The 12532-nt window shown below is 43.2% G+C and overlaps 2 protein-coding genes across 3 annotated transcripts in view; both read right to left on the bottom strand.

Moving 5' to 3' along the window:
- The window catches only part of rnf24 (ring finger protein 24), a 355323-nt gene that overhangs the window by 256586 nt on the left and 86205 nt on the right, over positions 1 to 12532 (bottom strand). The gene's annotated exons all lie outside the window — the stretch shown is intronic.
- Positions 1 to 12532, bottom strand: part of LOC308313215 (F-box only protein 41-like) — a 55783-nt gene that overhangs the window by 33083 nt on the left and 10168 nt on the right. For both annotated transcript variants that reach the window (XM_080760208.1, XM_080760207.1), the window contains exons 2-3: positions 9828 to 10723; positions 9195 to 9424 (exon numbers count right to left, since the gene is read on the bottom strand). In XM_080760208.1, the coding sequence (XP_080616334.1) occupies positions 9195 to 9424; positions 9828 to 10397 (800 nt within the window). In that variant the 5' untranslated portion in view covers positions 10398 to 10723. The remainder of the gene's footprint in view (positions 1 to 9194; positions 9425 to 9827; positions 10724 to 12532) is intronic.

Genomic DNA, 12532 nt, shown 5'->3' with positions numbered 1-12532 from the left:
CGCTGCGGGGCTGCTCTCACAGCGGCCAGACAACAGCAGACCGTCCGTAGTCGCGACTGTCGCGCTGCGGGGCTGAGAGGTCTCAGAGCGGGCAGACAGGGGTGTTGGCGACCGGGGGAACATGGGACTCGCGTCCAAAATTTGCGCTTGTGCTGCAGTTCCCCTAAAAAACCCCACGCCAACCTCAATTGCATTCAAACTAAGCATTTCTGGCGAAAAAATATTTTTTTTCAATTACATTTATAGCCAATATGACGCTAAATGTACCGTCAAAAACGCTAGCCTGACCTATAGCCACTTGTTGCTAGCGCCGTAGCCCCGTTTCAAACTGTTTCAAACTGTTTTCAGTCAGACCACGTGATGTGCTGTACCACCCATATTAATTTCGGGGCGTGTCAGCGGACCTTTAATGTGTCTTCTGTATAGCATATTGTCCATTGTGGGTTGTGTTTGATTGCTTGCTGCAAACCACATCTCCCATTAGGGACAATAAAGTAATGGATGTGGATTTGGAAAATATATCAGTGTTCCCTTCCCACCATGGAAGCTCAGCTAGAAATAGTTCGGTCAAGGTGTCTGCCAGAGTTAACCTTTCCTGTCTTCAAGCATGTGTCATTCATTCACCCTTCATTGGCTCCCACTAAAGCCCTGTCTTCCTGCTTTATTTCTGACTATTACCGCCCGATACAAGATTATGGGTTTTCAGAAAGAAAACATCTGGTGTTACATTGACAATTCCATCTCAGCACAAGAGAAACACACGGATAACTTCTGCTCTCTTAGCTTTCCAGGAAGGGTGGTGGACCTTGTCAGACTTGACTTGACTTACAGATGACTTGACTTGACTTACAGATGAGGTAACACCTTGTAATAATATGGTGCAAATGGGCGAATCGCTGGGTGTAGCAGAGTTACAACAGCATGCCGGGTCCAACTGCCACAGACTACAGTGATAGAAAATACAAAGTAAATAACAAAAAGTCAAAGTCGTACGATTTGTCACACACGTTACCGCAGTGAAATTTGTTCTCCGCATTTGACCCATCTCTAGGAGCGGTGAGCCGCAGCCAAGGAGCTGCAGCCGTGCCATGCTCGGGAATCATTTTGATTAGTTGATTTGACCCCTCAAACCAACCCTTGATGCTGAGTGCCAAGCCAGGGAGGCATTGGGTCCCATTTTTACAGTGCAGACATACTGTATAACACATCCAAAGCGGACCCCGAAGAAACTAGTAACTAGTTGGTCACCGAGCGCATGAGGCGATTTCAACCCTTCCCATCATGCATTTAGGCCATACGTGAACACGGTGAACACATGAACGAGTATCGTGCGTGTGCGAGCGAGTCATGAACGAGCACCGCCGTTGTTGTGTATTGGCTCGGCGCTGTGATTGGCCCAGTGCCGCTTGAGCTGCAGTACCTACTTTCGGCCACCATGTCCATTTCGCTTCCCATTTGCAGTGCGCTTTGATTTGAAAACGACACACTCCCGACTGAGGCTCTCCTCCCACATCGGAAAACACAGTGAGTATAGATAAAAGACCAAACACGCTTGTCGCTGGCACCACTGACTATGTCTCCGAAAATTGTCAATCATCACGCCAATACAGTCGCCCCAAAAGAGGGCCCTTAGTTTCGCTTTGAATATTGTACTGTATGCATGCGGTATATGAACAGTGAATGTATTATCATACAGTTTAACAATGTGCTCAATTACATAATTATACGCTTTCCAAAATCAGTGAGAATGATCATAATGTCCAATTGTGTTCACGACACTTATAATTTTTATCATAATCACAGAGCCATCTGTAATTGCAACAGTAGGTCGAAGTTTACTATGAAAGTGAAACTGAACTATTTCTCTGAGAGAAGAGAAACCAGAGGGGAGAGACGGAAGTAGTGAGGAAGAACAGGGCAGAGAGATCATGACAGATCAAAGGGAGGGGGAGAGAAAAGCGAAAGATAGAAATAGAAAAAGGACTACTGTGTCAGAAAAATACATTGTATCAGAAAGATCTGAAGCCAGGCCGGAGAAAGTGAGGAATCAGAACCGACACTGTGAAAGAGGATAGACAGGAGGAGGAGATAATTCTTTGTGATGATCCTGATGCAAAAGCACAGCTCCATCTCAGCGCATCACTCACATTGGTCCACACCAACACCTTGGACGAAGACAGCTGAGCCAGGAGGTGACAATTTACACAGAACAAGCCCTTAGGGTTGTCACACATTATCTCAAGTTTCTAACGTGACCAAAATGCCTCGTTGCATGCATGTGTCTGTGAATGCAGCAAACCATGTGACTGTCTGCCTGTGTGTGTGTGTGTGTGTGTGTGTGTGTGTGTGTGTGTGTGTGTGTGTGTGTGTGTGTGTGTGTGTGTGTGTGTGTGTGTGTGTGTGTGTGTGTGTGTGTGTGTGTATGCATATGCATAATAATACTATACAAATACATACATGTGTGAATGTGACAGTTACCGGTATTTTCTCTGTTATTTTCAGTTGGCCTCTGCATATTTAAAAAGCAGTCAACCACAAGCTGATTTAGAGCTGTATTTATAACAATATGCGAATGAGGAGAAAATGTGATGTAGAGCTGTGCCTGACTGTAGATGTAAAGTTAATGTTCGTCCACACATCAAGAATAATAACTATACAGAAATGATAATGATGTTAGCATCCATAGTGAGTAACGATAACGTTATGTCAACATGTTGAACGTGAGTGATGTGGTGAAATGATCGTTCACCACCACTGACGTTATTATAGTTGTGGTGTGGACTACACCATCGAAGTGTCTATCGAGTAATCAAAGCTGCAAAATCCATCTTGCCATGTCATTATTCCATAAATGGAAATATATAATTGCAATGTGCAATGTGTGGTGTGAGCTACATATCAGCTACTGGCACTGCTGTCACATAAATGATGAGTTAACAGTATTAACCAAGTTGGTTTCACTTGCATTATCACTTTTCAGCACACTCAAAAGCGATAAAATTCATAATGAATAATGCACAATCTCAGTGTTAATGATTCCCAATTATTACTATTCATCAGAATGGAGCTGATTGATAGAAAGGCTTTTTTGTGAGGAGCGTCTTTTCTAAGACGGGTCACGGCAAGTCGACAGTCGCGGGAGGATTTCGCTGTCTCTCCTTTGTTTGCTATTAGTAACCATCTTGATTTGGCAAGACGATCGAGGTGCTACAAAGGTGATCCAAATCTTTGAATGGTGTTGTGTTATTATTTCATGATCAGTTATTACAGAACTAGTAAGCAACATTTTCAGCACTTGAATTAATTTGGTGCTAATTGGTTTAGGCTTAGACAGGACTGTGGAGTTACGAATATTCATTATACAAATTTGATTTTACCGTTTCATGCCCAGGAAACTATTTCCACCATGGGGCAGAAAGCATGCGTTTTCACAGCATGCACAAATGTACAATGCCTAGAATCAAATCAGCTCCGTGGAGAAGGACAAGATGCAGGGACACAGCAACATGCTGTACCGGGAAACCATCGGTGTCATTTTAGATTTGTGCATTGGCTATTCAGAAATAGCAGATATACAAGCTCACAGGCACAGCACGTCACTTCGTGCTGTGCTGCAAGCTTCTGCTATCTGCTATTTTTTTTATCTTGGAAGTGTGAGAACTACTGATTTCAAAGGCATTTGTAGAAGAAGAAGTGACAGTTTCCACAGAGATGCATTAATTGAACTCCATTTCCAAAGCTGTCCACGGCTGATGTTCGTGACTGGATTCCCAAGAAGCCACTAGCAGGCATTTCCTCCGATCAATCAGGGAAGAGTAAACATTCCATAGAGTGATGTTTGACATCCTCTCTCTCTCTCCCCCTCTCCATATATTTTAAAATGTAAATTCATGTATTAATTAATTTAAAAGTGTATATGAAAACAAATATTTATTATTGTTCATGAATAAGTATTCTATAACTTCTATAGCTTAATTGTCATGCCAGGAGGGTAAGCAATGTTGTTGTTGTTGTTGAATATCTATATTAACAAGCGTAAAGTTGTCACGTGCGAAAAAGATGTGGCCACAAGCCAATGAAAAGATGTTCGCACAAGCCAATTAAAAGATGTTCGCATGTGGCCAAACCAATGAAAACATGTGCGCACCCGTCACTAGCTCTCAGCCCCTCCCCCTTTTTCTGCTGCGAGCCTGCAATCTGATCTCCCTCTCTCCGAGTCCGCAGAGAAACATCTTCACGGAAGGAGGAATAGTCGGCTCACCATTTTGCTTATTCCTTCTAAATCTCTGTATATAAAATATAGGTCACTCAGCGAATCTCTTAGTTACATCAACATTGTTCTTCGACAATAGTTGTTTTTTGCCTAAGTAAAGTAAGTTTTTTATTCCAATTCATTTTGACGTGCGGAGTCTCTCTCTCTCTCTCTCTCTCTGCACACAACACACACAGGAATTGGGCTAATATAGGCTACCAATACAGGACGTTATAATCTTGAGTTTCATTAAATAACTGTCTTTCTCCGCACGCGCGCACACAACATTATTCAAGTGAAATGCGTAACGCCAATATAGGACTAAAATAGGCTACCAATATGTGGGTATAGCCTACAGGCATTTACCGACGGAATGAATATATATATATATATATATATATATATATATATATATATATATATAATCATCTATACCAGGGGTGCCCACACTTTTTTTTACTTGAGAGCTACTTTCAAAACGACTAGCTCAACATACCCACCAAATAAAACTATCATCCCATTGCTGAAAATAGTTACAAAATGTAATTGAGGGGCCTTTCATAGGCTACATATAAGACAAACGCACATGGAATGGGAAATAGAGGGGGAAAAATGGAAATGGTAGGGTTTTATTTTTGTTGGTATTTGACTTTGCTACTGATGATTGTAAGCAACAACAAGTATTGCATTGTGTGTTTGAGCTGACAGGCCCTTTTTGATGTCAATCAATCAAGTAATCTCAGGTCATCTAAAGCGGCAGATGCAAAAATCGTTTTTTATATTAATATTATATATATTTTTAGGGGCATGTCATGTGGTCTACCTGCAAAGCCTTTGTAGATCGTGATCTACCATTTGGCCACCGCTTAACGTCAGATCAGGGGTTTTGTCGGCGAGTACCAAAAATGCTCCCCGACAGCATAATCGGAGCAAATACCGGGCAGTGTGTACGAGCCATAACGTGTTGACTACACTACACTACACTAATAAGGACACATAATAATAACTAATAACCCATCCGTTACTACATGTGGAGTCAACTCCCACAATTACCTTCTTCCCATAGTGCGCTGCAACGTCACTCATGTAATTCATAATGTAAATAAACCAGACATTCGGTATTACGTTACTACAGTACAGTAGGTGTGTGCGTTAACAAAGCTGCATGGATGAAACCGGCTGCTTGCAGGGCAATGCAGGCATGTCAAGCTAAAAACAACAGAAAACACACCACCATCCTTAAAAACACTGTTTTTAGCTACAGAAAACACACCACCATCCTTAAAACACTGTGTTTAGCTACAGAAAACACGCCACCATCCTTAAAACACTGTTTTTAGCTACAGAAAACACACCACCATCCTTAAAACACTGTTTTTAGCTACAGAAAACACACCAAAGTGTTGCAAGGCAACAGGTTTGTGAGCTTGTAGATCAGTTATTTTCTTTCCCACAATAGGAATGCAAGGGGTTCACATGGTTAATGTTGGTCACATTTTGCTTGGCTCATTCTGCTTTGTCAGTACAGTAGTATCATCCCTGGCTATTGATATGCTAACACTGCACAGTCCATATACTAACCCTCACTGCTCCCCTATATCCCTCAATCACTGCTGTTAATGAGGCCAGCTCTCGGCCTCTCTCTCTCTCTCTCTGGCTTGACAGCAACACTTTGTATTCTGGAGCACTATCTCAATGAGAAATGGGGCTGTTTCCATGGTAGCCTCAGCGGGAGTAGTAGTGAAACCTCTGCATGTGCGTCCACTTTGAGGGAAATTAGAAAACAGACTCAATTTCATTCCAGAATAAGATGTGCACCAACCAATAACCAATATATAATATAATAATACTGAAGAACTGCTACTGAAGGTGATGACTTTTGGTCATGAAACAAGACCATTTTACAGAATGTTGTAATGTGGCTGCGACCTTGCAGGTAGTACAAACCGGTCTTTTCGTCTATACTCTGGCCAGAATTTGTTCTGGTGCAAATCTAAAGCTGGTCGCAGCATACAGTATCATGAATTACATGCTTTTTTGTGACTTTTCAACTGTAAGGCTCCTGTCAAGTCCCTTTTTGCAGGAAAAAATTAAGTAAGATTATTGAGCGGTTTTGGCAATGCCCTTTGTCATCTAGAACGTTTTCTTTTTCTGAGCTTTAACTGGATGAAGCAACAAGCCTACTGCTGCAGCTGGATATTGTACAATACAATATGGAGGAAGGTGACACACAGTCAAATGTCTTATTTTCCTTCCACGTGTGCATGATAATGACCATTCTCCACTGCTCTCTTTACACACTCGTTTTCATACAATCTCAAACTTGTCTTTCAAAATGCATCAGCAAAGCTGTAAACATAGTTATTCAGTGCACACATAAATGCCAAGCTGTCAGACTTGTATTATATCGTACTTGTATTGTTTATTTATTTCCCACCACGAAGTAACCTCGTGGCAGACTATCCAGCATGTATCTTCCGACTTCCACCTCGGAGGAAACTCTGGTAAGGCCGGCAGTGTCGGTAGGCCAATCAGAGGCAGGCAGGGCGTTACCATGCCTATGCTCGGAAGTAGAAAAGATATACGCTGGGCCCACACTACCTACAGTACTACCTTCTTCCTACTAGCTAACTTCACCTGATGTTGGCTTTGTTGGCCTGCCAGATGTTAGCTGCATCTGTCCGTCTGTTCCTGTACAGTATGTGTGTATGTCCTAAGAGGGCTGTCTGCCTGCTCAAGCTGCTCAGGACACTGCCTTCAGCATTCAGCATAACTCTGAGGGTGTACAAATGGAATCAAATTGACCCGTATGGGTCCATGCACTCTCTCAGTAATAAATTAATACTGACAATTTCACTGTGCAGCTGGATCCACAGCTTCTAACACATAAGTTATAGCCCCCCTCCCCCCCTTCCTCTCTCTCTCGCTCTGTGAAGCTGTCATGTTGCTTCATGTGTGAATAGCACTATAAATTGGAGGCTCAGAATGGCCTTGTGTTAAAATAGTGGTTTACACACACGCCCGCACACGTGCACACGCAGCAGCACACGTACACGCAGCAGCACGCGTACACACACACACACACACACACACACACACACACACACACACACACACAGATGGGTACAGTGGAGGTTGGTGAAACACGTTCAGCTGACCGTCATTATGACATGCCCAGGAGGGATGCTTAGGGTTCAAGTGGTAAATATCCAAGGAGGAGGCCAGCCTTCCTCTTCCTTCTGTTTTATTTATTCTTATTTATTTTCATCTCTACTACTGCAGTCTGTTCTCTGTCATCAGGACTAAACGTCATCACCAGCCAACAGACACTCCTCAGGGCACGTAGCTTATATCACAAATCAACCACAACCACTGACATAGAGCACAGTACTGCACACACTCATACTGTACAGTGTACAAGAGAGTGTGTGTGAGTGTGTGTGAGTGTGAGTGTGTGTGTGTGTGTGTGTGTGTGTGTGTGTGAGTGTGTGTGTGAGTGTGAGTGTGAGTGTGAGTGTGAGTGTGTGTGTGTGTGTGTGTGTGTGTGTGTGTGTGTGTGTGTGTGTGTGTGTGTGTGTGTGTGCAACAACAGTAAGCTCTCGATAATTTAGAATACCATCGGGAGGGTTTAGCCCATTTGTTGTGGGAAATGGTTGCGTGCCATCTACCCTATTTCACTGTCCTCATGTTGTGTCCCTGAGAACCGTGACAATGAGCAGCTAGTGCTGTGCTGCTGTATGTCTCAACTGCAGTAGATACACACACACAGCTAAATAGCTAAATACCATTGATGCAATGCCATAACATTCCTATCCTAATAATATAATATTACCATTAGGCCAGGGGTGCCCAAAAGGTAGATTGCGATCTACCGTACCAGTAGATCACAAAGGCTTTGCAGGTAGACCAGATGACATGTCATGTCCCCTAAAATGAAGGTGACTTGATTGATTGACATCAAAAAGGGCCTGTCAGCTCAAACACACAATACAATAATTAGTTTTCAATAGTGTTGCACACAAACATTAGAAGCATTACAAAGTTAAGCAAAGCAAATTAAAAAGAATAACTACCAATTCCAGTTTGTCCAGTTTTGTATCTCAATTTCCCATTACAAGTGTTAAGTAGTAACTGGTGGCATTATGTAACACCAGTGCTGCTAATTTCAGCAATGGGATAATATTTTTTTGGTGGGTATAGATCTTGGTCATTTTGAAAGTAAAAAAAGTGTGGGCACCCCTGCATTAGGCCTAATAAACCTTACGTAATGTACTATTAGGAATTAACAGTTATAGCTGTAGACTGCCTCAGAGTAATGCCTGAAGCCCCGGTTTGTGTCTGAGTCTGCTGGCAGCTGAACAGTGAGCTCATTCAGACTGTGGAATAGAGTCAATAGAGAGAGTCTCAGAGACGGAAAAAGATCATCATTGATGGTTAATGTCCAGCAGGAATGAAGGGTTTGAGCCCTGCTGCATCAAATATGCCCACTGTTACCCGTTAAGACGCTAAGCCGGAATTATTTAATTATTCCTATGAATCTTTTCAAAAGTGCTTCAATAGCTAAATGTTACAGATGCCACTGTTGTTTTACTGTCTTGCGCCGTTTAATTACATCATTGTATTCTAAGGACGCTGATTGGCCCAGTTGGTATTCCAGCTAAGAAATTGGACGGCAACACCAAACCCCTGAGATCGTAATATAGATTCAGGGACTGTAGCCAGGTAAGTGTTTCATGAGAGGTTGTACAGGATCTACAGTTCAGAACATTTCAGTTCAAACATGACTTTGACAACCAGATTGCTGCGCTTAATTTTAAATGATGGATGATGTAGGCTACACCATCCAAACATACACACAGAAACACACTATCATGTAACATAATAATAATGAGGGCCACTACATTGGGCCATTACTGTATGTAAATTATGTGAAACCACTCACTGCTGTTTGTGGTTCAGCTCATCCTCCTTGCTGACCAGGTCCTGCTTGAGGCTGGCCAGCATCTCTACAGAGACGTCCACCTGTCTGGACAGCTCGGAGGCCTTGTCCTCCAGGTCCTGTTTCTCCTGGCTGAGACGGTCGCTCTCATGCTTGGCCCGCTCCAGCTCCGAACTCTTCCTCTCCAGTTCCACCTGCAGACGACCCACACGTGCCGCAATCTTCTGCTCCACCTGCAACAAGCAAACAAGCGTTCATACTGGCAGAATAATATATGAAACCAACAAGTAGGTTTGTTTGTCTTTGACATCTTTTTTGTGTTTTTATTTTGTAAACTAGATGGCATTCTTGGCTAAACTATGACCCACTGTTCAAGTCCCAGTGAAGCGAGGAAGAAGGAAACCATGTGGCAAAAATCGCTTCCCATCCACTTCAATTGTCTAGAAACAATTGTCTAGAAAGGTCATATGAATATTCTGTGACTCTGTGATCTGGCATTAAAATAGTGGCTTTAAAGCTACAATTTAAGATGCATTTAGTATCCAGCCATTTGCACCATCTGCTTCAAATACTTTTAAGATAAGATAAGCTTTATTTACAGCTGAAAGACATTTAAACTAAACTTAAAATAATCACCTCTTCGGACAGTTTCTCCAGTCTCTCGTCCAGCTCCAGGCGTTCGAACGCCCTCGCCTTCAGCCGGGCAAGTCCTTCCTCGTAAGCCGCCTCGACCGCGCTGGCCGCTACGTTGGCAGCCACCGCTACAGCGGTGCTGCTGGGGTTACCGGGTTGACCGGGGTCCATGGACGTCATTGCTTTCTTCATCAGAATCTCCCCCAGGGGAAACTCCAGGTTGGGGAGGTACCGGGCAGCGGCGTTGGTGTTTGCCGAGTTCGAGCCCAGCTCGTCCGGACAGGGAAGCTCACGGCAGGGAAAGCGAGAAGACGAAGTGGCGGAAGATCGCAGAGACTCGAAGGGGTCGTTGTTATTGCCAATGGCAGCCGGGGAGGTGAGGAGGGCGGCTCCCTCAGCCACTAAAGCAGGCAGCAGGGCGGCAGCGTCACACACACTGTTGGACTTGGAGAGGACGTAGAGCGTCTCGTAGGTGTGGTTGTACTCCAGGTGGGCACGCAGGGACGACAGGCTCCGGAAGCGCTTGTGCTCCCCGCAGCGAGGACAGCGGTAGGGCAGGTCCAAAGAGGCCATTCCGGGCCAAAACTGACCGCCCGGGAGAAGGAGGAGTGCGTGTTGGAGGCTGGCTCTCACGCGGCACAGAGACAGCACCGGTATGAGGGCTCACTGCCCATCCAGCTAGTCCAGGCACATCTTCTCATGATGAGAAAAGGAAAGGGGGATGTCGGCCGGTAAGGCAGTGTTTAGGGGACGTTTCTGGAACCCAGAGACAAGATGGAAGAGTCCCACCTAATCATGTAGTCACACATAGCTGCAAACTACGATCCACGATCCCCCATTATCCTTCTCTTCTCTTTTTTACTTCTGCCCCTTTCCCTCCGGTTCCTTTGCCTGAGGTCCTGAAGAGCAGAGGATACAAATGAATAAAACCATTAATGATGCCAAATTGTACTTTTAGGGACATATCAGTGCTGTTGATTTACACTACAATATGGGCTATTATTGTGTGCCCTGAGGACAGGGTAATACATTTTCACCTTGCATGATATACTCAGGACGTTAATTCAATCAGAGTTCAGATGAGCACCTTACACAACCTCTCTTACATCAAAGACAAAGTTTGAAATAAGAATTAAATCATACTTTTACATGCCATCTCATGGTTTGACAAAACAATGTGATGAAAATGAAATTTTATACTATGCCATGACTATTTAAAGAGTAATAATACTACTTAATCTTTCATTATTATTATATTGTGACTTTTACATTGTACTTTACAGTAAAGGATTTATTTTGTATTGCATGTTCTTTTCACAAACAAGTTGAGGACAAATTAAACTATTCTGAGAAAGTCAATTCAATCGAAATTAAGAAAATCAACTTGTGTCTGCATGAATGATAAGTCTGGATGTCGGCTTGAAGGCATCTGATGCAGAGGACCAAATGCAACATGCATGCAGCATAATGTACAGTAAAGCAATACAATACAGCAAATACAAATGCATGCAGCAGTACAGCAAAGCTGCAAAGCAATCTTCTTCAGGGGGATAAAGGAAGGGCAGATCTTATTTTTAGAAATGTATCAGTGCCTCCAGGTCAACAGACTGTTGAAGTTTGGAATTACTGCTGACCAAACAGTTCTGCCTAATCCTGTCCTAAAATGACATTGGCATAGCGCCTATTAAAAAGGTGTCAACATTCCAAGATCTGAGATTAAAGTTAATGAGACATCAGTGTAGACATGAGTTCATAAAAAACCCAGTCACCCAAGTAGACCATAGGTTGCAGATTACTATGAAAACCTGCAAAACCTGTCAGTCAGTCTGTCCGTCACGCCTCGTGACACGCTCCATTTATGGTTGTCAGTCCATCACGCCTTGTGATATGCTCCACATATGGATCACCTACATCTGCATATATGGAGCCGGCCAGCAACTATACTGTACATCTGAAGAGCCTCTAGAATTTCAGTTGCTTTATTCACATTAGCTGTATAGTAATTTGTCGTTGTGAAAGTGGTACAAGAACATAATCATCACTCATGTTGTGACAAATGGTACTGTACATGTATGGGAATACACTGACTGGTACCGAGGTCTACGTGGAAGCTGAACAGGACAGATGCAAGAAATAGAATGTGTAGCTAAAATAATTCAAAGGCTAAGAGACCAAATATCTAGGTAATTTTATAATCTCTGATGACAGAGATATTTTTAGACAGCAACGTAAACTGTATATGCTCAAGCCAACACACTCATACGTAAGTTAAAGCCTATTGCACTCTGCTGTACACTGCCCACTTGTGGCGACACTACAAAAAGGGCAGCCTGCAAAAAATGACAGTGGCCTATAATGACTGCATGAGACTGCTGCTCAAAGCCCCAAGATGCTGTAGTAAATGTTTGTAGAAATAAATATTCTAACTTGCCCTGCTGTGCTACGAAACCTGATATATAGATGTATGTGCAGGTTAACAGACTCTGTGAACAGCAACATTGTAGCACTTTCTAGTTAGTTTCTAACCCTGCTAAGAGCTCTGTCAGGCTATCATCTAAGCTGTAGAGTCACTGGCGTTCTAGCCTGTACGTACAGAGCTAAGTCCCCCTTGTTTGTTTATGCTTTGTTTATTTATAGTTTGTTAACTTTTGTGTTTTTATGTGTTATGTGTTCCGCCCTATGGACCCCCCTGTGAGCGTCTTGAATAA

Source organism: Protomyctophum bolini (genome assembly GCF_963924005.1).
Source record: "Protomyctophum bolini genome assembly, chromosome: 3".
NCBI lineage: Eukaryota > Metazoa > Chordata > Actinopteri > Myctophiformes > Myctophidae > Protomyctophum > Protomyctophum bolini.
The sequence above is the reverse complement of the archived record's forward strand: the minus strand, read 5'-3'. Positions and strand labels throughout refer to the sequence as shown.